The sequence below is a fragment of the Vipera ursinii genome (genome assembly GCF_947247035.1).
Source record: "Vipera ursinii genome assembly, chromosome: 9".
Taxonomy (NCBI): Eukaryota; Metazoa; Chordata; class Lepidosauria; order Squamata; family Viperidae; genus Vipera; species Vipera ursinii.
Window position 1 is genome coordinate 13,788,519 of NC_139523.1, and position 27,177 is coordinate 13,815,695.

The following is a 27,177-nucleotide window of genomic DNA, read 5'->3' on the forward strand; positions in this document are numbered from 1 at the left end:
CCAGAATAATAAACAAAGTTGGAAGGGACCTGGGAGGTCTTCTAGTCCAGCCCCCTGCTCAAGCAGAAAACCCTGTACCATTCCAGACAAGTGGCTATCTAGTCTCTTCTTAAAAACCTTCAGTGATGAAGCACCCACAACTTCTGAAGGCAAACTGATCCAATGATTAATTGTTCTCACTGTCAGGAATTTTCTCCTTAGTTCTAGATGGGTTCTCTCCTTGATTAGTTTTCATCCATTGTTTCTTGTCTTGCCTTCTGGTGCTTTGTTTGGAAAAGTATGGGTTGATCCCCTCTCTTCTTTGTGGCAGCCCTTCAAATATTGGCACACTGCTATCATGTCACCCCTAGTCCTTCTTTTCACTAGACTAGACCAGGGCTAGGCAACCTTGGCTCTTTTATGACTCATGGACTTCAACTCCCAGAATTCCTGAGCCAGCCAAGTCCTGCAACTGTTCTCCATATGTTTTAGCCTCCAGGTGTGGATAAATGCCTTGCCTTCCATTACACAGCCCTTTCTCAATCTGCCTGCACCCTCCCTGCTTTTTCTATTTGTGTTAAGTTCCAGAGCAGGAAATGCCAAGGGAATTCCACCCACAAGGCCTTTTCAGACTGGGAAGTAGAAGCAGCCAGGGAGGCTGTAAAGTGGCAGACGCATCCTAGGGCAGACCCACATTTCCAATTCATCCCGAAGGCAGCACCCACACTCAGCATTCTTGGAAATATGTATGAAGTTACCCTCAATCCGCCTTCACCTCTAGGCCAGTCACTCCCCCTCAGCCCAATCCACTTGGCAGGTTTGTTATTGTGGGAAAAGTGAGAGGAGCAAGGCGTATTAGATGCGTTCCCCAGCTTGATTTATGAAAATAATAAAGGTGGAATATAAATAAACTTCTATTATTAAATAAACCTCTGTGGCGTTTGGTTTGCCTGCTGCAATTCAACCCTTTGTAAGCAAAGCTTTCCATTCCAATCAGCAAGTGTGCCTCTGATGAGAACTTCTCCCCTCCTCCTTCTCAGGGCCACTGATGGGACAATGCAACATGGAGATTTTTGGGTTTGTTTTAATCAAAGGAGAGCTAAAAGAATTTTGCCACTTTCCTTTCTAGCCCATAAAAAGAGAAAATGGTAAAAACTTCTTTCTTTTCTCTTTTTCTCTCTCCTCTTTCGTTCCCCCCCCCCCTCTCTCTCTCTCTTCCCCCTCAACCACCCATCCATCCAGACAGTTCCAACCCCCAAAGACTATGGTAAATCCAGTCCATACAGAATATCAAGCCATCGGTATGGTGAAAGCCAAGAAAAGGTTGGAAACTGATTTATTAAGGCAACTAACTTCATTTCCACCTAATTTATGCCCGGCTGATAAACAGCCAAGGTTACAAAGCAGAAATGCCCTAACGTTTTTTTCTCCTCTGGTAGTCCTTGACTTACAACAGTTCATTTAGTAAACATTCAGTTTACAATGGCACTGAAAAATAGTGACTTATCACCATTTTTCACATGACCGTTGCAGCATTCCCAGGGTCACGAGATCAAAATTCAGAAACTTGGCAACTGGTCCATATTTATGACGGTTGCCGTGTGCTGGTGTCATGTGATCCCCTTTTGTGACCTTCTGACCAGCAAAGTCAGTGGAGAAGCCAGACTCACTTAACAACCCTGTTACTCAATTAAAAACTGCAGAGACTCACTTAACAACTGTGGCAAGAAAGATCACAAAATGGGGCAAAACTCACAAATGTCTCGCGTAGCAACCAAAGTTTTGGGTTCCATTGTGATTGTAAGTGGAGGACTACCTGTACTATACCATCACCCTGCCTAACCCAAGGGTAGGCAACCTTGGCTCTTTTATGACTTGTGGACTTCAACTCCCAGAATTCCTGAGCCAGCCATGCTGAGGGGAAAGGGAGAGGTTTCCAAGCTGAGCCATGCTGGCTCAGGAATTCTGGGAGTTGAAGTCCGCGAGTCATAAAAGAGCCAAGGTTGCTTACCCCTGCTTAACCGCTCCGACCACCTACTAAACTCAAAAAAAAACCAACAAAAGGAATGTGATGGAAATTCTCAACCAGCCCGAGAAACTGGTAGACAAAGAAAAGCCCCTTTTGCAGAGGGAAAAACGTCCAAGAAATGGGAATTCTTATTTCAGCATTCTTATAAGCTGCGAGAGAATTGAAGGAAGGAATAATATGAACTTTGTAGCGAGAAAAAGGGAAAAACCGTCTCCTCCGTTCCTCCGCTGAGTCTAATAAGCCTCGTCAAATGCTGTTATGTGCTATGCAGGCAAACAAAAAGGCACCGTTTGCTAACTTGATGGAAATCAAAGAAAGGAAAGATGAGAGATAAGGAGAACAGACTGAATCAAATAAATTACAGGACCGCCTTTAGCAAAATACAAGTTGCAACTGGAAATAACTCAACTGGCAATTGATCTCTCCTCCATGCTGCTACCAGGCGTCAAATTTGATTCATTGGAATCTGGCTGATTATGACATCACCTCTTGTACCTATCACATCATTAAGCCCTGGCTAGCCTAACTTTCTCCCTTGTCCCTGGGATATAGCCCTTTTCTCACCTCCAAACCGTTAGTGAAACTGCCTTAAAACTTAAGAACCGCCTTGCGGCGAGATGGGCAGCAAGCAAATTTCATAAATTTAATAAGGTGAGCTACAAAAGTACTTTGTCCCCAATTCCATCATCACCCAATGGCATCTACATAAAATCAATTAAGCCTACCACCCATTACCTTGGAGTGAGTTCAGATGACCTCAGGGAATTGGGAACAGAGACAAGTAGGGGCAGAAAAACAATCCTAGCCAGGAATAGCAAGTGCCACGCTGGTGTTGCCTGCAGTAGATTTGATACAGGAGAGAACCGTGTAACGTTGACCAGTTCCAGAAAAGTCAGAGGAAAATATCATGCAGATGCACCAGGATTCTTGGGACCTTTTGTGAAGGACCAAAAATGAGAGCAGGTTTGGTCTTGGGGTTAAGGTCCCTGGCTAGAAAGCAGAAGGCTGTCTGTATTCAAGTCCCACCTTAGCCATGAAAGCCAGCTGGGACAGTCATTCTCTCTCAGCCCAACCCACCTCACAGGGCTGTTGTTGTGGGAAAAATAGGAGGAGGAAGGTGCGCTGGATATGTTTGCCACCTTGAGTTATTTGTAAAAACAATCAAGGCAAGATACAAATAAAACAAATGCAGTGGATGACACAATGCTAAACATGTCTCAAGCATCTCTCCATTTGTGGATCTTTGCACTCAGCCCCCCCTCCACAAACACACACACACACACATGACTTACTTCACTTTCACAGAGGACCAATGCACTGGGATAACAGAATTGGGAAAAGTTAACTTCTATGACAACGGACTACCCCCAATTTAAAGAATTTGTGATTAGATTATCACCTTACCTGAAACAGGGATTTAACTACAGGTAGCTGAATAAGCCCCAACAGACTACAAACCCATTTTAAATAAGCTCATGGCCTGGTCTACAACAGCAAAACAAACTATATCACTATGCAGCATGAGATGTAAATCCTGCAAGACAGATGAACTGCATGCACACCTTTCATAGGTTTCCTAGTTCAGCCCCAGGCCTAAAATCCAATTTCTATGAAGCTGAGAGTGTGAAGATCTCCTCAATGTACATTGCAATTACAGCAACCAGAATTTTTAGCAAGCAATCTTTTCCAGCAGACCAACTGGGAACTGTGGAGTTTAAAATCTAATGAGCTTAAAACAGAGCTCTTCAAACCTGGCAACTTTAAGGCTTGAGGACTCCCAGAATTCCCCAGCCAGCATGGGGAATTCTGGGAGTTGAAGTCCACAAGCCATAAAGTTGCCAAGGTTGGCCACCCCTGGTGTAGAGCCTTCTCCCCTGCATTTCAGCTTCATCTTCTCAATTATTTGTCCTCGGAAAGGGGAGCCCAACCTCAGTTAACTCAGCTGTGATGCCTTGCCAACTGGACAGGTGTTGCGTGGGCTCTGCACCACATGCAAAGCAGGATTTCTGACTTCCAGGTCTGAAACTCTTCCTTTACAGCTGGACTTGGGATGAAAGACATTAAAAGGTTGAGGAGGTGGGGGGAGGTTTAAGGCAGCTAAAAAAAGTTACAGGCCACGGAACATTGCCAGGTAAGAAACTTCACTCCTCTTTAACTTGGCCGGGGTCCCTAGAGAAAGCTGCCCCACGGTGAAGTTAACCGGGTTTCTGGAATTAAGCCAACGTTCCGGGGTTGCACGACTGCACCGAACCAGGCATTAACCATCTAAACGAGGTGGGGGTCAGCCAACCCGCTTAGGCTAAATTGTGGCTAGATCGTCTTTGGTTCGACAAGGCGGGGTGATCGTCTCTTCCCCCAGCAGACTTTTTTTTAAAAAAATAATAAAAAAAAAATTAAATTCCTATTAAGTGGCAGAGCGCTAAGGCGTCGAGTTAAGGCAAGGCGGCCGCAGAGCTGCTCACCTGCAAATACCTGCCCCACCGAACAAAGGGAAGGTGGCTTCCTTCCGGGTAAACAGGCTGGGGAATAAACACGGCAGCGGGTCAGGTGCGCACAGCCAGCAGAGCACCGCGCCTCGTTCCCAGCGCAAAAGGAAAGTTTTGGCAAAACAAGCGAAAGTGAACTTTCTCCCCCGGGGGCTGCTTCTGAGAGCGAGCAGCTTCCCCTTCTCGCATCTCCCACCCCACCCCACCCCACCCCACCCCCCCACCCCCGTCTCACTCACCTCTTCCAGCGCCCCCACCGCGCCCCGGCACTTCTGCATCTTGGCGGCGAAGCCGGACACCAGCGGCGAGCTGAGGTCCTCCGAAGTGACGGCCACGAACTCCGAGACGCTGAGCTGTTCGGGCATGTTGGGAGCGGAGCGTCGCCTCGGCGATCCGAGGAGCTTCTGCGCCCGAAGGGAAAAAAAAAAGGAGGTTTGGGGTGGGGTGGGGTGGGGTGGGTGGGGGGTTAGAGGAAGTCACCCAACGCTGGGGAGGGGGCGAAGCCGAGAGAGCATGAAGGAATCGGTGGGATTGGGAGCTGCTGGAAGTGGGGTGCGGTGTGTGTGTGTGTGGGGGGGGTCTCCCTCGGCGCGAGGAGCGTTGCAAAAAAAGGGAAACGAAGCCCACCTCCCCTTGTTTGGTTTGAGCTGTTGAGGAGACCCCAGCGGATCGCTTTCGCTTCACATCCCGCGCTCCGGCTCCGGTGTGCGATTGACTCGAAGCGCCTTTGGAAGTTACTCCCCTCCCTCCGCGCCTGCCTGTTCGGAAGACTTTCCTAGCGGTCACGTGAGTATACGGTTACGCCGCCCGAGCCGGAGAGCGCAACGTTTTGGACCCCCGCCCGTTAAAGGCAAAGTGCGTCCAGCTCCTTAGGTCCCGCTGTTCATTTCTCTCTTGACACACACAGACACACACACGCACACACACACACACAGCGTCTATCCACGTTCGCCCCACCTCCCCCATCGGAACGCATCCTCTCTCAAAACAGCGACGAGGGAATTTCCAGCTGTTTGTTTGCAAACTCGATTGCCATTTTGAAAGGCATCTCCCGGTGCAAAAAGCGGCGGGGAGGGTGGGGTGGCTCGATTGAAAGGGAAAACTGCCGAGGCTTTCAACTTCCTCGGAGCAAATCTTGCGCGGGACGGGGTGGGGTGGGGGGAAAGGGCATGCACGGTTGGGCCAGAGTAATCGACCCAGCAGTGGTTGAGCAGGCTCACTCTGGGGTATCCGTTTTTGGCTTTTCCAGGGTTTAGCTTGCTGTTCTTCTCTGCAGAAAATTTCCTTCAAGGGCCCTTGTGAAGGTGTCTGCGGTCGGTTTTGGGTTTTGGGTTTTGCAAGGAGGTTTTTCAAGGTAATTTCCGCACCTGTGACTTAATAGTCTCTGCATAGGATAGCCAGGCCATAGGATTCCCCAAGTGAAGTGCTGTAAAGTTAGGCTTGTTTGATCGACGCAACGACGACTGGAGGACTCGAGAAGGTGCAGAAAAACAGTTGAAAGTCTGGTGGCCCCTTTAGACGCGAACAAAAGAATCGCAGCATTGATTCTCATGGGCTGCGCGTTGCGCAGTAGACAGGCTGCGGCTGCAAAATTTAAGCCAGTTGCTGGAAGAGGTTGCTGGGATCATGATGCAAATTGTCTTGTTTATTCATGTGTAAATCCTAGGGAGTTCAATGGATTTACTCCCACATACTGCGTGGGGGGTGTCACATCAGCTGAACCCCGTCATTCAGAAGTAAAACTCACTGATTGGAGGAATCTCTTTAATGTCTAGTGCTGTGTTTCTCAACCTTGGCAACTTTAAGAAGTACGGACATCAGCATGCTGGCTGGGGAATTCTGGGAGTGGAAGTCCACACGTCTAAAAAGTTGCCAAGATTGAGAACTATTGAGGTGTTCAGTTCCTCCCATTTCCATTTTAAAGAGGTCATTGACTCATCCAACGCTGTAGCTGGAAAGATCATAGAGACTGCCTGGCCCAAACCCCCAGCCAGGGTAGGAATCCACAATAGCAGGGGGTCTTCAAACTTGGCCCTTTTATAACTTGTGGACTTCAACTCCCAGAATTCCTCAGCCAGAGGAATTCCAGGAGTTGAAGTCCACAAGTCATAAAAGGGCCAAGTTTGAAGACCCCTGACAATAGCATCTTCAACAGATGGTCATCTAGCTTCTGCTTATCTCCAGCAGAGACTACAGCCCCATCTTGTTCCTTGCTGGATGGCTTTTATCATTAGGAAACTCTTTCTGAAGTCCAAACAAGAATTGGTAGAGGACTGGTTTTACAAACAAGGAGAAAAGTTGATATCTTGCTAAGAGATCCTGCAGGAAAGGGATAAGACAGGACAAGATAACCTTTATTGTCATCTTTTTTACTGTGGGCACAATGGCACACATCAAAAATGAAATTTAGTTGCCCTCTCTCAAAGTGAACATACATGACACACACCTAAACATACAACATATGTATAAACCTACTACACCTGTACATATACATAACATATGAATATTAAACACTGTCCATCTTGAATACATAACGGAGGAAGCTTGAGAGTTCACAAGGTTGACGCTGTATAGAATGAAACTCTGGCTGAATCTGGATGTTCTGCTGCGGATACCACGAAGGTCCCTCCTCCCAGAAGGTAAAAAGGAAAACAGGTTGTGAAGAGGATGAGTAGCGTCCCAGACAATCTTACGGACCCTGCTCAAGCAACGCTTCTGTGCTATGTGCTGGATGGGAGGGAGGGAACTGCCAATGATCTTTTCGGCCATCCTCACCACTCTCTGCACCGCCTTCCTGTCCGAAGCAGTGATGCTTCCAAACCAGACTGTGATGCTTTATGACAGGATGCACAATAGGCAGGTTATCTAACTAAACCTCACAGGCCGTAGCAGCTGCCTTTGTAAAACATATACTGGTTTAGTCCTTTACTTATAACCTTTCATTTAGTGACCATTCAAAGTTATAACAGCACTGAAAAAAGAACGTGACCATTTTTCACACAACATTGCAGCATCCCCAGGGTCATGTGATCAAAATCTAGATGTTTGGCAGCTGACTCACATGACGGTCCCCAAGTCACATTTTTCAGTGGTCACTAAATGAACTGTTGTAAGTCGAGGACTACCAGTACTTTGGAGCAAGTAAACCTATGGGGCATAATGTTATCATGGCATAAGCACCGGGTATCAGGAAGGAATTTCTCAGCCTCAGTTTAATCCCATGCAAGGAAATAAATTACTTGGTCAATAGGTGGCTGAACACATTGATCAAGTCAATCCCAGATATTTCAAATAGAGTTTATCAAATAAAGTGCACAGGAATTCTGCCCTTGGAGTCTGCAAAATTTACAAAAATATAATATAGAATAGAAAAAATTAGAATAGAATTAGAATTAGAATTAGAATTAGAATAGAATAGAATAGAATAGAATAGAATAGAATAGAATAGAATAGAATAGAGCTGGAAGGGACCTTGGAGGTCTTCTAGTCCAGCCCCCTGCTCAAGCAGGTGAATGTCCAGCCTCTTCTTAAAAATCTCCAGTGATGGAGCGCCCACGATTTCTGGTGGTAAGCTGTTCCACTGGAGGCTAAATCTACCACCAAAGACAAATTGAGTGTCCAAGGCCCTAAAGGCTTCCTGTTCTTTAAGAAGTAGACAAACAAGGAAATGCTGGCTGATTTTTGCAGTATTGAGGTTGTTAAAATGTAACTGGCTAAATGCTTTCTTTATGAAACTTTCAAAAAATACCTGCGTTCTTTCCGAAGCTAAATAAATGTCCTGCACTCTGGACACTCTGTCCTGGGCAGGTATCTATTTTTTTTAAAGTTCTGTTTTACATCCTTGTCTCCTTCCTAATAATTGGTGGAATCTGTGGGTCCCAGTTTTGGGTGGGGAGAGGCAAGGGCTATTATACCCAGACCCCTTGGCAGGCAGGTTCTATATTATCCAAAGGAGTAAGTGGAATGGAAAAAAATGTTATTTAAATGAGAACTAAATATAATTAGCATTATTACTCTCCATGTCTGTAATTACCCTTATTTAAATTGTTAGCACGCATAGTTCATCTTGTTCTCTTCCTGCCACGGAAATTTTTTACAGCTTCGGAAGAACTTTGGTCGGCTCTGAGGGCTGCGCTCCCAAATTTGTGAGTACCCCACCAGCAGTTCTGGAGCCAAGGATTGTATGTGTGTCTAAGAGGCAAATTTGGTTCAGCCCTTTGTTTTGTTGCCAGCTGTTGAGGGGAAAACACCTGGCCTGACTGCTTCTGTCAACAGTGGCTGTGAATGGAGAAAGCAGCAGGCCACGAGAGAGTTCAAGGTAAAACATCAAGCGATGGTTCTTGCAAAACAAGGCATGGCTGACAGCATAAAGATAGATATTTCTTCAAGTTGAGTTTCTCCCGAGGACACACCCAGGCAGTCTGTTTGATAACAGTACGAAAGTGACTTGCCATTCTCTTCTTCCTGAGTGTTACAGGGAGTCCCTGATTTACGGCCACAACAGTCCAACGTTTCTTTTTCCTGAGCAGGACAGCTGCCTGCCATTAGTGCAGGTTCGAGTCCCACCAGGCTCAAGGTTGACTCAGCCTTCCATCCTTCCGAGGTAGGTAAAATGAGGACCCAGATTGTTGGGGGCAATTAAGCTGACTTTGTGATAATGCCGCTTGGGGGTGTGTGTGTGAAAGCCCTAATAAGCAGGCATATACATAGAATGAAGGCTACTGCTAAGCTGGTAAGCCGCCCTGAGTCTTCGGAGAAGGGTGGGATATAAATGGAATTAAAAATAAAAAATAAAATAATAAGCAGGCATATACATAGAATGAAGGCTACTGCTAAGCTTGTAAGCTGCCCTGAGTCTTCGGAGAAGGGTGGGATATAAATGGAATTAAAAATAAAAAATAAAATAATAAGCAGGCATATACATAGAATGAAGGCTACTGCTAAGCTTGTAAGCTGCCCTGAGTCTTCGGAGAAGGGTGGGATATAAATGGAATTAAAAATAAAAAATAAAATAATAAGCAGGCATATACATAGAATGAAGGCTACTGCTAAGCTTGTAAGCCGCCCTGAGTCTTCGGAGAAGGGCGGGATATAAATGGAATAAAAATTTAAAATAAATAAATAAATGAGTTTTGCCCCATTTTGCCACCTTACTCGCCACAGTTGTTAAGTGAATCGCTGCCGCTGTTACATTAGTAACACAGTTGTTTGTGAGTCTGGCTTCCACACTGACTTTGTCAGGTCGCAAAAAGTGATCACATGACCTCAGGACACTGCAACCGTGATAAATATGAGTCAGTTACCAACCTCTGAATTTTGATCATGTGACCGTGGGGATACTGCAATGACTGCTAGTGGGGAAAATGGTCATAAGTCACTTTTTTCAGTGCCATTGTAACTTCGAACGGTCCCTAAATGAACCGCTGTAAACTGAAAGTCCCACGGCCTCATGAAAAAGCATCTTGGGGACCTGGATGGCTGAGAATCTCCATAGACATTCACCAGACTATTTTGGAAATTCCCAGATCCGTGCTCGCACTGTCATTTCCTGCTGAGATTTTGGGCTCAGAGCAATTCTGCACAGATCTTGACTGGGCCCGTAGCCAGCATCTCAGGAGTGGCTCTGAACTTCAGACTGAAGCAGCCAAATTTAATCTGAGAATTCCTTGCTTTTCCCCTGCTCCCCACTCTTGCATGATGAAACCATCTGGAAAACTCAAAACGCTTCCATTTCTTTTGTCTATTTTGGTTAACCCTAAGCAAAAGCATCACCCAGCGATGGATTCGAGATGTGGTTTCCTCCCTAGACCAAGGATTGTTTTTGACATTCCACTGTATCTGAGTCAAAATGCCATCAACTCCTTTGCTCTGGTGTCATTGTGCCCAGCTTCCTGGGACCATTCCGGGAAAGATTCCCGGATGGAGGGAGCGTTGCAGCAAGCAGGGGATGTCTATGTGGATGTTGCAAGGCTAAAGGTTTGGGCAGGTTTGCTTGGCTTGGTCTCTCCTCAGCTGCCTGAAGATGCACTCCTGAGCAGAAGAATGTGAGAGGGTTGATACAAAAGGAAACATCTGATTTCATAACCATTATTTGTGGATGGTTTGCAGGAGGGCAACTGAAACAGTTGGCTGGCACTGGGAGCAAGAACATCTTCCCACCCAGCTTTTGTTCTCCACTCGCTATCCTGAGATTTCCCGTCAGCTTATCGGTTATGTCATTTTTCTCTCCGGTCCCTTGCAGGCCCTCCCCTCGTTTTGCAACGGGATGGTGACACGCCACTGTTGCAATAGCATCAGTGAGCCAAGACTGGTTTGACATGGCTGCAGTTCAACAACAACACTTGCAACGGAGACAAGAATTACTTCCTTGCTTTTATTTTATTTATTTTTATTTTATTTTAATTCCATTTATATCCCGCCCTTCTCCGAAGACTCAGGGCGGCTTACAAGCTCAGCAGTAGCCTTCATTCTATGTATATGCCTGCTTGTTAGGGCTTTCACACACACCCCCAAGCGGCATTATTACAAAGTCAGCTTAATTGCCCCCAACAATCTGGGTCCTCATTTTACCTACCTCGGAAGGATGGAAGGCTGAGTCAACCTTGAGCCTGGTGGGACTCGAACCTGCACTAATTGCAGGCAGCTGGTGTTACTTAAGGAGGCATTAGCCCACTGCTCCACCAAGGCTCTTCGCTGTTTCTCTCCTCTGCGCGTTCATTTTAACTTCATTTTCTCACCAAAAGTAAGCCCTTTGGTTTCTCAATTGCTCGGGGCAGAGATCCAGCGTTTGTATCCCATCAAGAGCCATGAGAATCCGTGGTTGATATTCATTCTGCTAGTCCTCGACTTGCAGCCATTCAAGAACCAAAAAGTTATGACCTTTGTAGCATCCTCATGGTCACGGGATCAAAATTCGGTTACTTGGCAACTGGCATGTATTTATGAGGGTTGCCGTGCTCCTAGGTCATGGGATCCCCTTTCGCAACCTTCTGACAAACAAAAGTCCACGAGGAAGCCAGATTAACAACCATGTTATTAAATTAACTGCAGTGGTTCACTTAACAACTGTGGTGAGAAAGGTCACCAAATGGGGCAAAACTCACGGCTCTCTTGCTTAGCAACAGAAATTGTGGCCTCAATTGTGGTTGTAAGTCAAGGACTACAGCTTTCTAGGAGTTATGTTCCTTTTTTTTTTCTCCCAGATCAGTGTGGTTCACATTTTTCCCCCTTTTCTGATCACAACAGCCCTGCAGGGAAGGCAAAGCCAAATGGCACCCACCAATTCCTTCTTCCACCCAGCTATTTTTCTCCCAACAAGTCACATTAGCCCAAATATTTTGTCTAGATTTTACCTTCCTTCCTTCTCTCCCTTCCTCAGCTTTGTTGTTCATCAGTGAATTCCGGTGGCATCCTTAGGACCAGCTGTAAGACCCCAACATTCCAAATTCTGGGTGGATTTCCTAATTTCTCATTCCTAATTCTGGCCTTGGGGGGGGGAAAAAGGCTTCTTGGTTAGGATCATATCCCCGCCAGTTTTTCCCTCATCTCTGCAGTCTGTGGTGGGTGGGGAAGAGAAAGAGCAGATCTCAATCTTTCATCTTCTGGCATGGTTAACAGAACATAATCCTCAGAGTTTCTCTCCTTTGCTGCTGCTAGTTTCCAGGAAAAAACACTTTATCTAAACCGACTAATTTTTTGCAGATGAATGAGATACCATTTGGGGAAACTAAGCAGGGAAGCCTAAATTCTGGGAAAGCAGTGAGGCACTCAAGATGAATTTACAGTAATTATAGGATTACCTAGCCCCCAATCCACTCCAAAATTCATATACAGATTCTACTACAACGAAAAAGGGGAGGGAAGGGAAGGGGGGAAAGAAAAGGAAAAGTTTTCTAAAAGTAGAGGATAAATCTTGGGTTAATGAAAACCCTAAATAAATGTAATAAAAATTACACTTCTTTTAACTTTTACCGACGGAATGGAGTAAACCAGTGTTTTTCAAAGCTGGCAATTTTAAGAAGTGTGGATGTCAACTCCCAGAATCCACCCATTTTTAAAGTTGCCAACTTTGAAAACACTGGATGAAATCAAGGGATGGCTACAGTGGCTGGGACCATATTTCCCCAAATTTTGGAGGATTAAAAAAAAGGTTAAAATAACTTTTAAATGGTAGAAGACCTGGTATTCAGTCCTTTATGGTTTACAAATGATTTTCAGAGGCACAAGCAAACTGATGGTCTCTGGAGGAAGGAAAAATAAAGATGACAGCAGTTTGGACCTACAGGCTACTCACTCCTGGGTTTAAAGGAATTATATATATGTGATGATGTTTAATGAGGACAAAAGCCAGTGCTGTGCAGCGCCAATCCATAATTTGCTGCGGTATCTTTTGTTTTGGAAAGTGCTTACAGTAAACAGCAATATTGCAATCAGCAGTGAATGACTGGACCAGCTTCCATCTCAGAAATTATCTTTGTGAGAGAGTTGTGTTAAGGTGACATCCAGGCTGCAGTTTTCTGAGCCACAAAAAGTACAGCGCAAGTATGAATGTTTATGACGGTTTACTTCCCTCATTCCAAAGTCCTTGAATCTTTAGCACAACCTGCGTGTGGCCTACAGCAAGGGAAGCACTGCAAAAAATCAATTGAAAGAAATTGCTGGCATTTATCCTTGTAAGCTGCCCGGAGTCACCGAGAGTGAGTTAGGTGGCCATATAAATTTTCACAAATAAATATTATAGTTATATTTTTATTCTGCCTTTTCCGATCAAATTAAAATATTGTTTTGCAGAAAGACAAATAGGGGATTCAGCAGGCTATGGAGAAGCATAAGAGATTGGACTGCTCCCTATCCAACTCTATTAAGAAAGCCAACAAGGGTCCTATCAAAAGTACATTTTTAATAACTCCCTTGCAGATTGATTGCTATTCCAGATTCTGCAATAAGCTGACATGTGGCTACGCTAAGGGACCTGTCTCCAACCACCTTTTATCCACCAGAATGCACTGGGATTCCCTGTTGTCCCTGCGGACTTTCTTAAGGAATTTAAGTAATGAGGGCTGTAGTCCCGTTTGTTTACTCTCTGCCTAGGAAACAAAGACAGGTGTGTAGTACAAGCATCTCAGTTTGTTTCCTGATAAATGGGTGTCTGTCAATTTTTCATAGGTAACTCATCTTATGGCATGCATTTTGTAACAACCATAGTTTCAAGGATGCTCAGATGTGGCCACTGGCTCATAAAAAGAGAGCCGATTGATCTTTGGGTCATGTAACTTAAAAACTAACAACCACCACAAAACAAATGTTTCTCAACGTAGTGTTGTAATTTGAGCCCAGAATTTTGGTCCTAAGTCATGGCAGTTGTTAAGCAGGTCACCACGTGACCACGGCTGATTTTCTGATCTTTTTTGTGGCAGTCGTTAAGTGAATGTGACAGTCGTGGCAGGAATGCAGCAGACGTAAAGCGAATGGTCATTAAGTGAATCCGTTATTTGAAGTGCTTTTTTTTGCTAGAAACCTGAAGTAAAGACTGGTTTTCAGAAAAAACAACAACCCTTCTTTATAAATTGCAGTCATGTAACCACAGGATGCTGCAAACAGCCATAAATATGGACCAGTTGCTAAGGGCACCAAAATGGGATCACGTGACCTGGGTGGGGTGGGGTGAAGATGTCAGAACTTCAAATCCAAGTGATAAGTAGCCTGGGGAGGTCTGTTGTAACTTTGAAGTCACTAAGTAACCAGCCGTAAGTCGAGGTCTACTTGTAAAGAAGAAGAGCTGCATACAGGAGACAATTCAGGATTAGTTTGTAAAGTTTGGGCATTTCAGTGTGGATTTCTCATGTCAAAATCCAGAATTTCCCCCATTGCATCAGATGGTTTGGCCAGGCTCTGGGGTGCTTAAAAACCTAGAACCATCCATTAGGAATAGGCCAGTCTCAGTTCAGCTCTACAATCCCAAATAAAGCATCTCCAACAAATGTTTTCTCCTGCGTGTTTGACTTTCACTGAAATGGAGTCCGCCATCTCTCCAGGTCACCGGTTCCACTGCCAAATTACTCTGGCTGTTCAGTTTTTTCCAACTTTTTTATTGGAATTTGCTTTGTAACTTAAATCCAGTATTCAGTCTCCTGCCTTCTGGGATGATAGGAAACAGACCTTTTGAGATTCTGCTAGCTAGACTTCATCATTTAGCAGTGCAATTCAAAACCGTCTTTGTAGCAGCTTTAAAATGTTTCCTCCTTCAGTCTGTCCCTCTCTGATCACTTTTGCTCATTTGACAGCCATGTACAGATAGTTCTCAACTTACGACCATAATTAATAAGGTTGGAAGGGACCTTGAAGGTCATCTAGTCCAACTCCCTGCTCAAGCAGGAAACCCTATACCATTTAAGACAAATGACTGTCCAGTTTCTTCTTAAAAACTTCCAGTGTTGAAGTATTCACAGCTTCTGGAGGCAGGGAGTTCCACTGGTTAATTGTTCTAACTGTCAGGAAGTTTCTCCTTAGTTCTAGGTTGCTTCTCTCCTTGATTAGTTTCCATCTGTTGCTTCTTGTCCTGCCTTCAGGCGCTTTGGAGAATAGCTTGACTCCCTCTTCTTTGTGGCAACCCCTGAGATATGGGAACACTGCTATCATGTCACCCTCTTCATTAAGCCTGGAATTAGTCTTGTCTTTATACTAGATGTTAAACCATGTGACCAGACCCTAACTTATCACATTTTCTGAGGAGTGTAAGAGAATCCATTATACCCAGGTGAACTTTTTTTTCTTTGCTGGAAACCAGAAATAAATGCATGAAATGTGACAAAAACATTGAAAATTGCTATCACATGACCACTGGATGCTACAGTGGCCATAAAGGTAAGCCAAGTTGTTAAGGGGCCCAGATGTGATTGTGTGATCGCGGTGTGTGGCTGTTGTAACTTTAAAATCAGGTCATTACATATCTTTTGAGGGGGCTTTGAATAGTCACTACGCAACCAGACATAAATTGAGGACTATCTGTAATGGCAGATCATATTAATGTATCCCTAAACTTTTCCAAAACAATTAGATTGAGCAGGGAGAGTATTACAGTTAATAAATTTACTAGTTGCCTCAATTGTTAAAGCAAATCTAGTAAACATTAAATAATATACATAAAAGATTAATAAGGTGAATGGCTTTGCTATCCTCCATCTATCTCCTTCATTCGAGTTAACAATGAGTAAGAATGATATTTGAGCAAAATATGAATACATAAATCGTATTGTTAAAGGAAGGTCAAGATCAAACAAGGAAATTATTTAAATAAGTAAACATGGCCCAAAGAAAGTATTTCAGGGAAATCCAAGAGTTTCCAGGAAAAATAGTGCATGGAAGATTAATTTCTGCATTAGCTCATGGAAGATGAAATTACAACAATCCAAGAGAAAAATAGAGAACAGAATAGAAAGAAAATATAGCATTATTTTTGCAGGAATCGTTTATTTTCCTTGACTGGAAGCATCATCTCCAAATACCAGATTGCTTTACTTCTAGAAAATAATTTGTATATATATATTGGCTATATATTGATCGTGTCCCTGGCTGCTCACATTGTGCCAAACTCCATATTGTTTAGCTTTGACATGTTTAACCCAGCCATTAAGGTTGATAAACACTGATTTATAGCCTAATAAGAGTCACTTTGGTCTACTAAGGCCAAGCCAAACATCACACACACAAAAAAAGCCTTAGAACACATTTTTAAATACTCTGGTTTCAAACAAAGCAAATAAAACCCACACGTGGCCGAACAAGCGTCAAAGATGGCTCCTGTTATAAATACAGTGCAACAATTATATACAACTTTTACAATTTTAAGACAAAACCCAGCAGTGTCGCTGGGTCGAATGTATTGGTAAGATTTTAAAGGTGGCTTGCACAAGAAATCTCTCCTGCGCACGCATGTGTAGAATTAAGACTGGAGCTGAGCTGCAATTCATTAAATACAAGCTCAACCCAGATTAAAACCTGTGTGAGAAAGTAGCAACAAAAAACTCTGCTAACAAAACAGCGGCATGATGAACTAATTATTCTATAAGCCTAGCTCCCAAAAACAGCCTTCCGCAAACCTCTGCTTTTATGGAGCAACAGCTCTTCAAATCCATTTGCTGTACATACAAATAATTTCATTGACGAAGAAATCCACAAAGACGTGTCTTCAAAAAGCTTATCAAATAGTAAAAAACACATAGCCCTTTGTTCAAAGAGAACACCAGCACCTCTCCCACCCACCCCCACACAGACACACACTTCCAACACTGTGTACAAGAGCCCAGAATTTAACTAAGATGAGCTACACGCTAAGACAATTAAGTAAATAACTGTAGCAGGGACCAGCCATTAGCTGAAATTGCTACCATCTCCAAACTACTACTTCTCTTTTTTTAAGCAGGGGTGGCACAGAATGGGACAGCTCGCCACAGGACAGTTCCAATTTAATGATATAAAATAATTTTTATTTTTGTCGTTCACATTTCAGTTTGTCCCTTCTTTGGCATCCTTTAGTTATTCTATTCCACTGTTTCTTCGATATTAGTGTAATTCTTGCTCCATGGCAAGTTGTCCCGCAGCAGTTAGCTGTAGCGAGTTGTCGTAGATCTGGGGTGACAGGTTATGAACCAAGGACAGAAATAGCATCGATACATGGAAGTGTGCTAAGGCTCACTCTTGGGTTGTGCAAGGCATCTGTGTCAAGAGGTATACTGTGTGCAATTCTAATGAGCATCTTCAGCCTGGCCAGCATAGCTTTAGCCACCTGGAACAAATCTGGGACACCTTTCCGCTATGGCACCTTCTGCTCCCTCGTTTCTTGCTTGAGCAAGAAAATTGAGAGCGGGTGTAGCCAGAAAAAACTACACTGGGTTTAAACTGGGGCTCTGAAAAATAAGGCAGAGAAGCTGTCTGTGAATGACCACCACCTACGTCGTGAACATGGACCCACTTCCTTGATAAATCACTACGTTTTGCACAAGAAAAGTGCAAAACTAATTTGGAATACAGGGTGTAATTCAGATTTTAAGAGCTCAGCTAAGGAAAAAGCACAGATTGAGGATTCCCCCCCCTTCCATAAGATAGGTGCCCGAAAACACTATACAGAATCTGACATCCACTTTTGAGTTTCTCACACTCACCCACGTGCATGCACAAACACACATTCATGCCTCTGGTTATTCACTACTGCAACAGCCTTCGTTCCAATTGAGATGAGATCTTTTTCCTACCGCAGCAAAGGAATTAATGTTTTGAGCCGCCCAACTATACATCTTTGCATGCAGAAGAAACAAGCATGTAAAAAAAAAGGCTAGGCTGCCATTTCATCCTGAAATCTAACTGTCCTCTGCACTAAGTTAAGATCTTCTGACTTCCTGAACAGATTACAGCCTAGATACAGGGTCCCAACTTGGCAATAAGCCAACTCTACATGATGATGTGGTTAAGGCAGACCAAAGGCCCCTTTAAAGCTAGGCTGAATTTGCTCAAGGAATTCAGTCTCATGAGTTGTGAAGAACAAAAAATCAAGGATGGGTCCAAACTGTGCAAGATTGATGGCTTAAGGATCAGACCTTAAGCCACAGGAAGATCCCTGGATCCATGTCATCTTCTATCTATTTAGCATCTGGGGTTACCCTCTATGCCAAAGGGGTCCAACCTTGGCAACTTCTAAGACTTGTGGACTTCAGCTCCCAGAATTCCCCATCCAGCATAATTCTGGGAGTTGACGTCCACAGGACTTAGAGTTACCAAGGTTGGACACCTCTACTCTACATGTTGATGAGAACAGAAACAACCCAAGTAACATTCTAGTTCCCTGAGAAAGGATGCATTTACTACAAATGGACATGTGTCAACCTAAGGCAGCTAGAAATGACAATTATACAGTTACTGGAAAAGACTTCCCCACCTTTTGATTTTTTTTCTCCCTTCCATCGTGCTATTTAAAGAAGACATGCATAACCGTTAACATCTCTTCCTTTTAAAAACCCAAGTCTAGAGCCGTTTTACCTTTCGTAGAAATAAATTAATTTTGAACTAAGTAGCCCCTTCCATCCAGCAGCAGCAAATATGCTGCCTAGCTCTGGATAAGAAAAAAATGCACTATAATTTTATTTAGAGTTGCAGGTATGTGACCTTATGGCAGGGAAACACGTATAGCCTGAGATCTTGAATAATGAATGTATTTTGGTAGACAACCACATTTGGTTATCTGATAGTTGCAGTCAAATCCAGTGTCATCAATACAGTGAAGCTCTGCTCCGAACAGTGGGGGGGAAAAATAAACAAGTATTGCTAAGGCACCAGCTTCAGAAGCAAAAGATCTGTAAGAGTACGGAAATTTTCAAACTGCAGGAAAAAATATGTGCAACTCCACCAGTAGTATAACATTCCCCTGTAAGATCACATCCGATCACATACTGTGAGGCAGAGGCTGCATTATTACACTCATTAGAATATATAAAATGGCGGATGGGTCACCATTTTTTGATAGAGAAAGACATACTTCAGAATTAAGGCTATGGTCAGGCTTAAGGGACAAACTCAAAACATCTGATCCGCTGAGATCCAAATCGTGGAGAAGTGGAGAATCACTACATCAGGTGGCATGGCTATCAAGGGGAACAAAGAGTTGAAGACTTGGACCCAACAAAGAATGAAGTTGGGTGATCAGGAACGGTCCAATTATGAGATAAACACAGCCAAGTCAAAAGACCAGACCTTTCTGGGGAAAGTGTGTTTGCATGAATTTAAAAATGTCCTCTTTTAACCTGACTCTTGGGAAAGAACGTAGCTGTCTTCTTAAACCAGGGGTAGGCAACCTTGGCTCTTTTATGACTCGTGGACTTCAACTCCCAGAATTCCTGAGCCAGCCATGCTGAGGGGAAAGGGAGAGGTTTCCAAGCTGAGCCATGCTGCATCAGGAAAATTCTGGGAGTTGAAGTCCATGAGTCACAAAAGAGCCAAGGTTACCTACCCCTGTTTAGACCTGTTTTTAGCAGAAAACAAATCAACCCCCTCTTGTTTTATTTATCCAGAGCTTGGGGCGCAACCATGATTATGACAAGCCAGGTGGTTAAATCTTCTCTTTTTCTTTCCTTTTTCAACAAATCCCTCTCCCTCACCAGGTGGACGGATGAGAAAGCCCCAAACATGCGGAGGATACCATATTGCCTCTGAGGTGGAAGGCAAGGCATTGTGAAGTTAGTTTCAAACCAGGCATGCTGGGATTTTCCGAAGTTCAGCTAGGGTAGTAAAATGTGGAATCCCCCCAGGTTCATTCTGCACTGAGCAGCCTCAGAGACATGTCTGGTTGACCTAGGCACGCTTAGATGGAGAACCTTGGCACCAGGCGGAGCTAGCCTATCTCCTTGTTCATTTCCCCCCAGAGGGATGGACTGTAATATTTATTGGGAAGTTCTTACCAAGAAGACAGCCACTTTCGACTTCCTGTTCCTGATCAGGAATCTTGCAAATCACTTCCTATTCCACGAGATTTATTTTTGGACTATCTAACTACGTCTTAAGTGCTTGGGTCGGAGTGTTTTGTGTGTGTGTGTGCGCGCGCGCATACAGATTTGTGGGTCCTCAGGGGGTGAAGAGTGCCTGAGATGGAGGCCTGAGACGTGTGGGCTCCAACAAGAAAATATACAACTGAATTAAGACTTCCTGGTTTCTCCAAGGCATTGGCAATTGTGCATGCAATTTCCCATTGGGCCTGATGGAAGAAAGAGTCTAAAATCTGATCCTCATCCGTTCCAAAAAGACAGACAAAATGCTAGGAGGAGGAAGAAAGGCGAGGCTTCCCCACAGCAGCCTATGGGGTGCTTTACTGCCCTGGGACCCATTCAAAATCCTTTGGGAAAGCCGTGAACGGGCAAGGATTTTCTACACTGAGGGAGAACGACTAAAGGAGGCAATCTTGCAAGCCGTTTTCCTTTGGACAAAATGCAAAAAGAAAAAGCCCAAAGCTTCGGAATCTGGATCTCAGTGTACACGCAGGATAGGTTACTGGTAACACCGCAGCAAGGGCCGGGGAGCTCTGGGTTCAATTTTTCAGCAAGTCCCCCAAGTCATAGGCATCAAACAAGTCACTTACACCCTCACCCTCCTCCAATCCCCATAGATAATCCTCTTGGTCAAGGGAAGGGGAAAAACTGACAAGGGGGCCTGGGTCGCCGTAGGCTGCAGAAGGGAGCTGGTCCTCCGTCTGCTGCAGGAGATGCTGAGGGGGCTCCAGGAGACCATCCTCTCCCTCCATCAGGCAGCTTGGCAGCTCCATCTTCACCAATTCCACTGGGGAAACAAGAGGAAGTCAAGATGCAACATGAGCATCGCAATAAATAAATAAAAATAAATAAATAAAAAGGTTGACTCAGCCTTCCATCCTTCCGAGGTAGGTAAAATGAGGACCCAGATTGTTGGGGGCAATTAAGCTGACTTTGTAATAATGCCGCTTGGGGTGTGTGTGAAAGCCCTAATAAGCAGGCATTTACATAGAATGAAGGCTACTGCTAAGCTTGTAAGCCGCCCTGAGTCTTCGGAGAAGGGCGGGATATAAATGGAATTAAAATAAAAAAATAAAATAAATAAAATAAATAAATAAAATGGGGGCAGAAACCACCAAATAAATGTCTCATTTAACAACATAAATTTTGGGCTCAATTGTGGTCATAGGTCGAGCACTGCCTGTACTAGAAATGCATTTTACATATAGGTGCAATTTTCTATCTGCCACAAACCATCAGCCGTTAGCTGCAACATCAGGGGAGGGCCTTCTCTGTGGTGAGCCGGCCCTTTGGAACCAGCTGCCTGTAGAGCTTAAGACTGCCCCTGACCTTCGCTCATTCCGCCGGGACCTGAAGACCTGGCTCTTCGAGGTTTCCGGCCTGGACTGAGAGTATTAACTGGGGTTTTAGTTGTATTTTAATTGGGGTTTTTATTTCAAGGTTAATGTAATCATTTTTATTGTTTTTAATTTTTGTAGTTTGCTGTATTGTTTTTAAAAACCTTGTGAACCGCCCCGAGTCCTACGGGAGAAGGGCGGTATATAAGTTTAATAAAATAAAATAAATAAATAGAGAGGGCAAGGCCAAGAGCTGGCACCCCTGGGCACCAAGTAACAGAATAACATAGTGGGAAGGGACCTTGGAGGTCTTCTAGTCCAACCCTCCGCTCAAGAAAAAAAACCCTAAACCATTTCAGACAAATGGCTGTCCAATCTCTTCTTAAAAACTTCCAGTGTTGGAGCACCCACCACTTCTAGGGGCAGGTTGTTCCACTGATCTATTGTTCTGACTGTCAGGAAGTTTCTCCTTAGTTCTAGGTTGCTTCTCTCCTTGACTAGTTTCCATCCGTTGCTTCTTGTCCTGCCTTCAGGCGCTTTGGAGAATAGCTGGACTCCCCTTTTCTTTGAGGCAGATCTGTGAATACTGGAACTTTTCTAAGTGTCGAAGTCCCAAGATGGAGCTCAACTGCTGAATTCCAGGATCTAGCAGGATCCACCAGAGTCCTTAACGTTGACACCGTTTTGCCCACCAAATGAGTGAGCAGGCTCCACATAAAGAGAAAGTGGGTACTTACACTTGCCCTGCCCCCTATTTCCTCCCCCTTTTGGGCCCAGAAAAGGAAAGAGCAGGCAGGGCGAGAAGCAACCATTTGGACTAGATCTGCCCCCATCCTTTTCCTAAGGATAACCTGGTCTTATATGAGCTTCCACAGCCAGGTGCAAGACAAGGGCAAAAGAGACTTTGGTGAGTGTGTCCTATGATGGGATTCCCTCCCTAAATAAATTTGACTGGGCACTTACTTTGATATTTCCCACGATTGGTGATGGGCAGAAGACCGATTACAGCCTCTTAGTGGGCTACACAAAGTCTGTGGGCTGGGAGGAATTCCTGCACACATTGGGGTGAATGAATCTTCTCCTTAATCACAGAATCATGGTGTTAAAGCAAGGCTCCTCAAGCACGGCCCTTTTATGACTTGTGGACTTCAACTCCCAGAATTCTTCAACCAGGCACGCTGGCTGAGGAATTCTGGGAGTTGAAGTCCACAAGTCACAAAAGGGCCAAGTTTGAAGACCCCTGTGTTAAAGGGCTTCAGAGGTCACGGAAGGTGTATTTGATGGTGCAGGAAGTGTGTCACTGCAGCAGCCTTCAACATTTGGATCTTCCAGGCTCCCACCAAGGGAGGAGAGCCATCAAGGTCACTTGGTTCCATTAATGAACCGCGAGTCTCTTCAGGAAGCTACAAGTCTGAATCATCTGATGGATCAAAGAATGATCAAAGGAGAAGTTCCCAGGCCCAGCTGTTTGATGACAGAAGCCTGTTTGAAGGGGATTTGCACTCCAAATACAGTCAGTCCAGCAAGTAACCTCGGAGGACATCTTTCAGAATGAAGTGAGTTTTTCCCCAGAAGACCATGATGATCATCCCTTCAGCGTTGCCAACATTACCTTTCACTGTTGTAGGTTTAGTAACCTCCTGGTGTGCTGGAAGAGGAAAACAGCTCTCCTTGGCAGGACTCTCTTCAAGAATTTCTTCTGGGCACAGGTAGACTTCAATGGGGCCATTGGTACTCCTTAGGTGGAGCTGGACATTCTCCTGCAGGAGGGGGAGGAGGAGGAGGAGGAGGAGGAGGAGGAGGAGGAGGAACAGATCAAGAAAGAGTACGATTTAGTACCCTCAAGCCAAGGGCACCTGTCTGGAGCAAACAATTACAGGTAGTCCTCAACTTATGACATTACGGTTGCAATGTGGTCACTCACATGACCAACTTGATCTTACCACCTTTTTTTTTTTTGCAGTGGCTGTTAAGCGAAGCAACTGTTCTCTATGGGTCAGGTTTTGCCCCCAAAAAAGTCCCCCAGAAGTAAATACTGATTTGGGGCAAAAATTTTGTAAAACACAAGTCACGTTACTGGGCCATGCTGCAAAAAGCCGTGACTGTGGGCTGGTGGCCGAGCACCCAAAATGCGGTCACGTGACCTGGTGGTGGTCACTGGAACTTCGGAACCAGGTCGTAAGTGCCCCTTGGGGATCTGTCATAACTTCGTGCCGTCACTAAGCAGCCAGCTGCAAATCGAGGACTACCTAGAGTTAACAGATTTAGCAGCAACCGAAATGAAGAATAATGAACTTCCGTTCCCACCTCACAAACATCAGGGACCTCAAGACGAGTTTCAGGGGGCGCTCTCACCACAATCACCGTCTGCTCGTTAAAATTGCTGATGGCTCGGATATCCTGATAGGTGACATAGGCTGACGTAGGACACAGAGGAAAGTTAAAGAAAACACCACAAAGACACACCAAACTCTGAATTGCGATGGGCAACTATAGCAGCTTTACAGCCTGTGGCCTTCAACTCCCAGAAGTATTGAACCAGCATATATGGCCTGTAGACTTCAACTCCCAGAATTCCTGAGCTAGCTATACTGGCTCAGGAATTCTGGGAGTTGAAGTCCACAGGCCCTAAAATTGCCATAGTGGCCCAAATTAAAACAAAATAAAGCCAAGTCGTTTTGGTTCTATCCTTGTTAGAGGTATCTTGGGGATCATAAAGGAAATTTAGTCTAGTGGTTAACACATCAAGCTAGAAACCAGGAGATTGCGGGTTCTAATTCCACCTTGGCATGAAAGTAAGCTGGGTGGATTTTGGCCCAATCACCAGGCGACTGGGAGTTCTAGTCGCACCTTAGGCATGAAAGTCGGCTGGGTGACCCTGAGCAAGTCAGTCTCTCTCAGCCCAACCCACCTCACAGGGTTGTTGTTGTGGAGAAAGCAGGAGGAAAGAGTATTGTGTCTGCTCAACAACTTCAGTTATTTATAAAAATAATAAAGGCGGGCTATAAACAAAGCAGACGCAGGGAGATATAGTCAGCGCTTGGCTGCAGCCTGCAATCCTGGGCCTTATGGCTTATATTTAAAGAGTATAACAGTGCACCTTGCCTTAGCTGATGGGGCGAACCCCAAGAATTGCCCTGCACTGAGCCTTTTGGATTCTGAACCTTTGGCCACTGGTCTTCAACACAGGGGGTACCAGGAATGAATTGACCCCCCCTGGAAGTCTGTCTCTGTCCTCTGATCCTTGTCCTCTTCACCCACCCACCCACCGCACAAAAGGATATCTTTGGTTGGGCTCATTTTCGGTCAGATGCTTTAGCTGCAGAGAGGACTCCTGGATCAGCTTGTCCAAAACCTTCTCGTTTTTGGAAAGTTCGGCTAGTTCTTGTCGCAAGACGTGTTGTTTTGTGGCCACGAAAGAATCTTCAAAAAGGCCCGTTCCCCTGGATACCGTATTAATAACAGATCAGATGAGTCCATTTGCTAAGTCAGGGCTCAAGTTTTCACTTTGAGCTCTCGTTTTCCCACCCCCTTTTTGGGGGGGAGGGGGCAGATTATAAATCCTGATACATTGTGTTATTTCAACGCAGATTTCAATGCAGTCGTATTTACGGGCTGGGATGAAAAACCATGAATATTCTATTATTCAGAAAGCTTAAAAGTATTGAAAAGAAAAGTAAAAAAAAATCTATCGGTATACGTTGCAACTTAGGCTGTCAAGTCTTGCAAACGTAAGATGGTGTGGCTTTTCATGCAAAGTTAAGCGCAAAAAACTGCTTTCGGCTCTTGGCAGGAGGGAGGTTCAAAGGGTTTTTAAGAGAGAAAAAAAAAGAGAGAGACACAGAGACGTTGATCCCAAACATGAGCGAACACAAAGGGTTTCAGCCAAAGCAGAGGGAGAAACAGACTTAGGGAGATTGAGATGAAATGTGGACATTAAGGAAACTGTTTTGAAATGTGGCTCTGCCTGAAAAAGAAAAGCAGAGGGTATTAAGAAGCAAAATCTGAGAAAATAACCTCCGCCTCGTAGGGACAGCAAGGAAAACTGTAAACCTTCAAAGCAATTCTCCGAGAAAAGCAGCGTCTCCGTTTAAGAAGAGCAGTAGCCAATTAGTCCTTGGGATGGAGTTTGAAAAGCAAAACTCATCTGTTGGTTCTGCAGAAAAATGCATCATTTTGGCATTTGGTTTTAATGCACTGCAGGCAGTCCTCGACTTACGACAGTTCATTTATTGACCGTTCAGAGTTACAATGGCAGTGCATAAACCAAATGACGATCATTTTTCCCACTTAACAACAGTTGCAGCATCCCCGTGGTCACGATCTAAATTCAGATGCTTGGCAACTGACTCACCTTTATGATGGTTGCAGCGTCCCAGGGTCACGTGAACCCCTTTTGTGACCTTCTGACAAGCAAAGTCAATGGAGGGAAGCCAGATTCACTTAACAACCATGTTACTAACTACTGCAGGGATTGATTCACTTAACAACCGCGGCAAGGAGGGTTGTAAAATGGGCCAAAATTCACTTAACAACTGTCTCACCTAGCAACAGAAATTTTGGGCTCAAGTTGTGGCCGTAATTCGAGGACAACCTGTATTTCTTGCCCGGCTGATTGCAAGGAAGGGTGAAATTTGGAACACGGGAGCCCATTTGCAATATTCTTCTTCCAAACCCATTTTCTTTCCTTGCGTGTCTTTTAGATCAGAGGTCCCCAACCTTTGGGGCAGCAGGGACCAGTTCCATGGAGAGAGGTCTTTCCACAGAACGGAAAGTGCGTGGTTTTGTGTGCTGCCTACATCTCGTGGACGGGGCTTTGCTTGTTTGTGCGGACTGGTTGCTGGCATGCCACAGCCTGGTACCGGTCCACGGACTGGGGGTTGGGGACCCTTTTTAGATTGCAAGCCTCATGAGGTCTCATTATTGACCTTATCAGCTACTCCAGGAGCCAGTTTGGGTTAGAGAAGGAGAAAACCGCTCAATCTGGATGAATGAATAAAAAGTGCTCAGCTGCAGATCCATATAAAGTTGGAGGGAGCCTGGTAAGACTTAAGATGACGTCAATTGACACAGGAATTCCTGTGGGTGAGGGAGGGGATTGTAAGGCGTGACTGCCATGCTTAGTGGCGGCACCTCCTTCAGTTTCAGTTGTCGTTGTTAACTGAATCCCATAGCCGGTCATTAGACGAGGCAACCTCCCGCCAGCTTCCTGCCACCGAAGTCACTGGGGAAGCTGGCAGGAAGTTGAAAGTCCCAGGCTTGCAAACAGGTAAAGCGGCTGCTGTGAGGTGGGAAGGAGGGAGGCACTGGGGAAGTGTGCAAAGGGGTGCATGAGATGCGACATGTATGGGGAGGATGTATAAGGGCGTGAGGGTTGCAGGAGACAGACCAGGTTGGAGAGGGTCCATGGTACATGAGAAACCCAGTGCAGATTGTGTGTGGGGGGGTGTGGGGTGGGTGCCTGTAGGGTGTGAGGAAGGTGTAGTAAGTTTTGGGGAATGTGGGTGGGACTGCCTAAGTATCCAGCAGAACACGAGTGGAGAGGGGCTGTGCGAGGGTGCATGGGTGAAAGAAACTCACCCCTGGGACTTGAAACCTTATCTGCAGCTTCCCATTGATTCTGCTTGTTGGAAGCTGGCAGGGAAGGTTGCAAACTGATCGTGTGAACACAGGATGCTGCAACCGTATGTGCAAACTGGTTGCCAAGCACTCAGATCAGGTGGACATGAGGATGCTGGGATAGCCAGACCTCCCAAAGATCTACCATTTGTTCAGCTGTGTCAAAACTTTGAACAGTCACCACGTTAATGGTCCTA

General features: G+C 44.9%; 2 protein-coding genes across 4 annotated transcripts in view; both read right to left on the reverse strand.

Moving 5' to 3' along the window:
* Window positions 1–5,256, reverse strand: part of ASAP3 (ArfGAP with SH3 domain, ankyrin repeat and PH domain 3) — an 82,119-nt gene extending 76,863 nt beyond the window's left edge. For 2 of the 3 annotated variants that reach the window (XM_083369848.1, XM_083369849.1), the window contains exons 1-2: window positions 5,122–5,256; window positions 4,734–4,898 (exon numbers count right to left, since the gene is read on the reverse strand). In XM_083369848.1, the coding sequence (XP_083225974.1) occupies window positions 4,734–4,859 (126 nt within the window). In that variant the 5' untranslated portion in view covers window positions 4,860–4,898; window positions 5,122–5,256. The remainder of the gene's footprint in view (window positions 1–4,733; window positions 4,899–5,121) is intronic. The other variant, XM_083369850.1, reaches the window with a different exon arrangement.
* A 15,262-nt stretch (window positions 5,257–20,518) lies between these two features.
* E2F2 (E2F transcription factor 2) overlaps window positions 20,519–27,177 on the reverse strand; it is a gene marked incomplete at its 5' end in the record, with an annotated part of 42,179 nt that continues 35,520 nt past the window's right edge. The window contains 4 exons of the mRNA XM_083369869.1: window positions 20,519–20,811; window positions 22,974–23,121; window positions 23,669–23,778; window positions 24,623–24,804. Coding sequence (XP_083225995.1) covers window positions 20,564–20,811; window positions 22,974–23,121; window positions 23,669–23,778; window positions 24,623–24,804 — 688 coding nt within the window. The 3' untranslated portion in view covers window positions 20,519–20,563. The remainder of the gene's footprint in view (window positions 20,812–22,973; window positions 23,122–23,668; window positions 23,779–24,622; window positions 24,805–27,177) is intronic.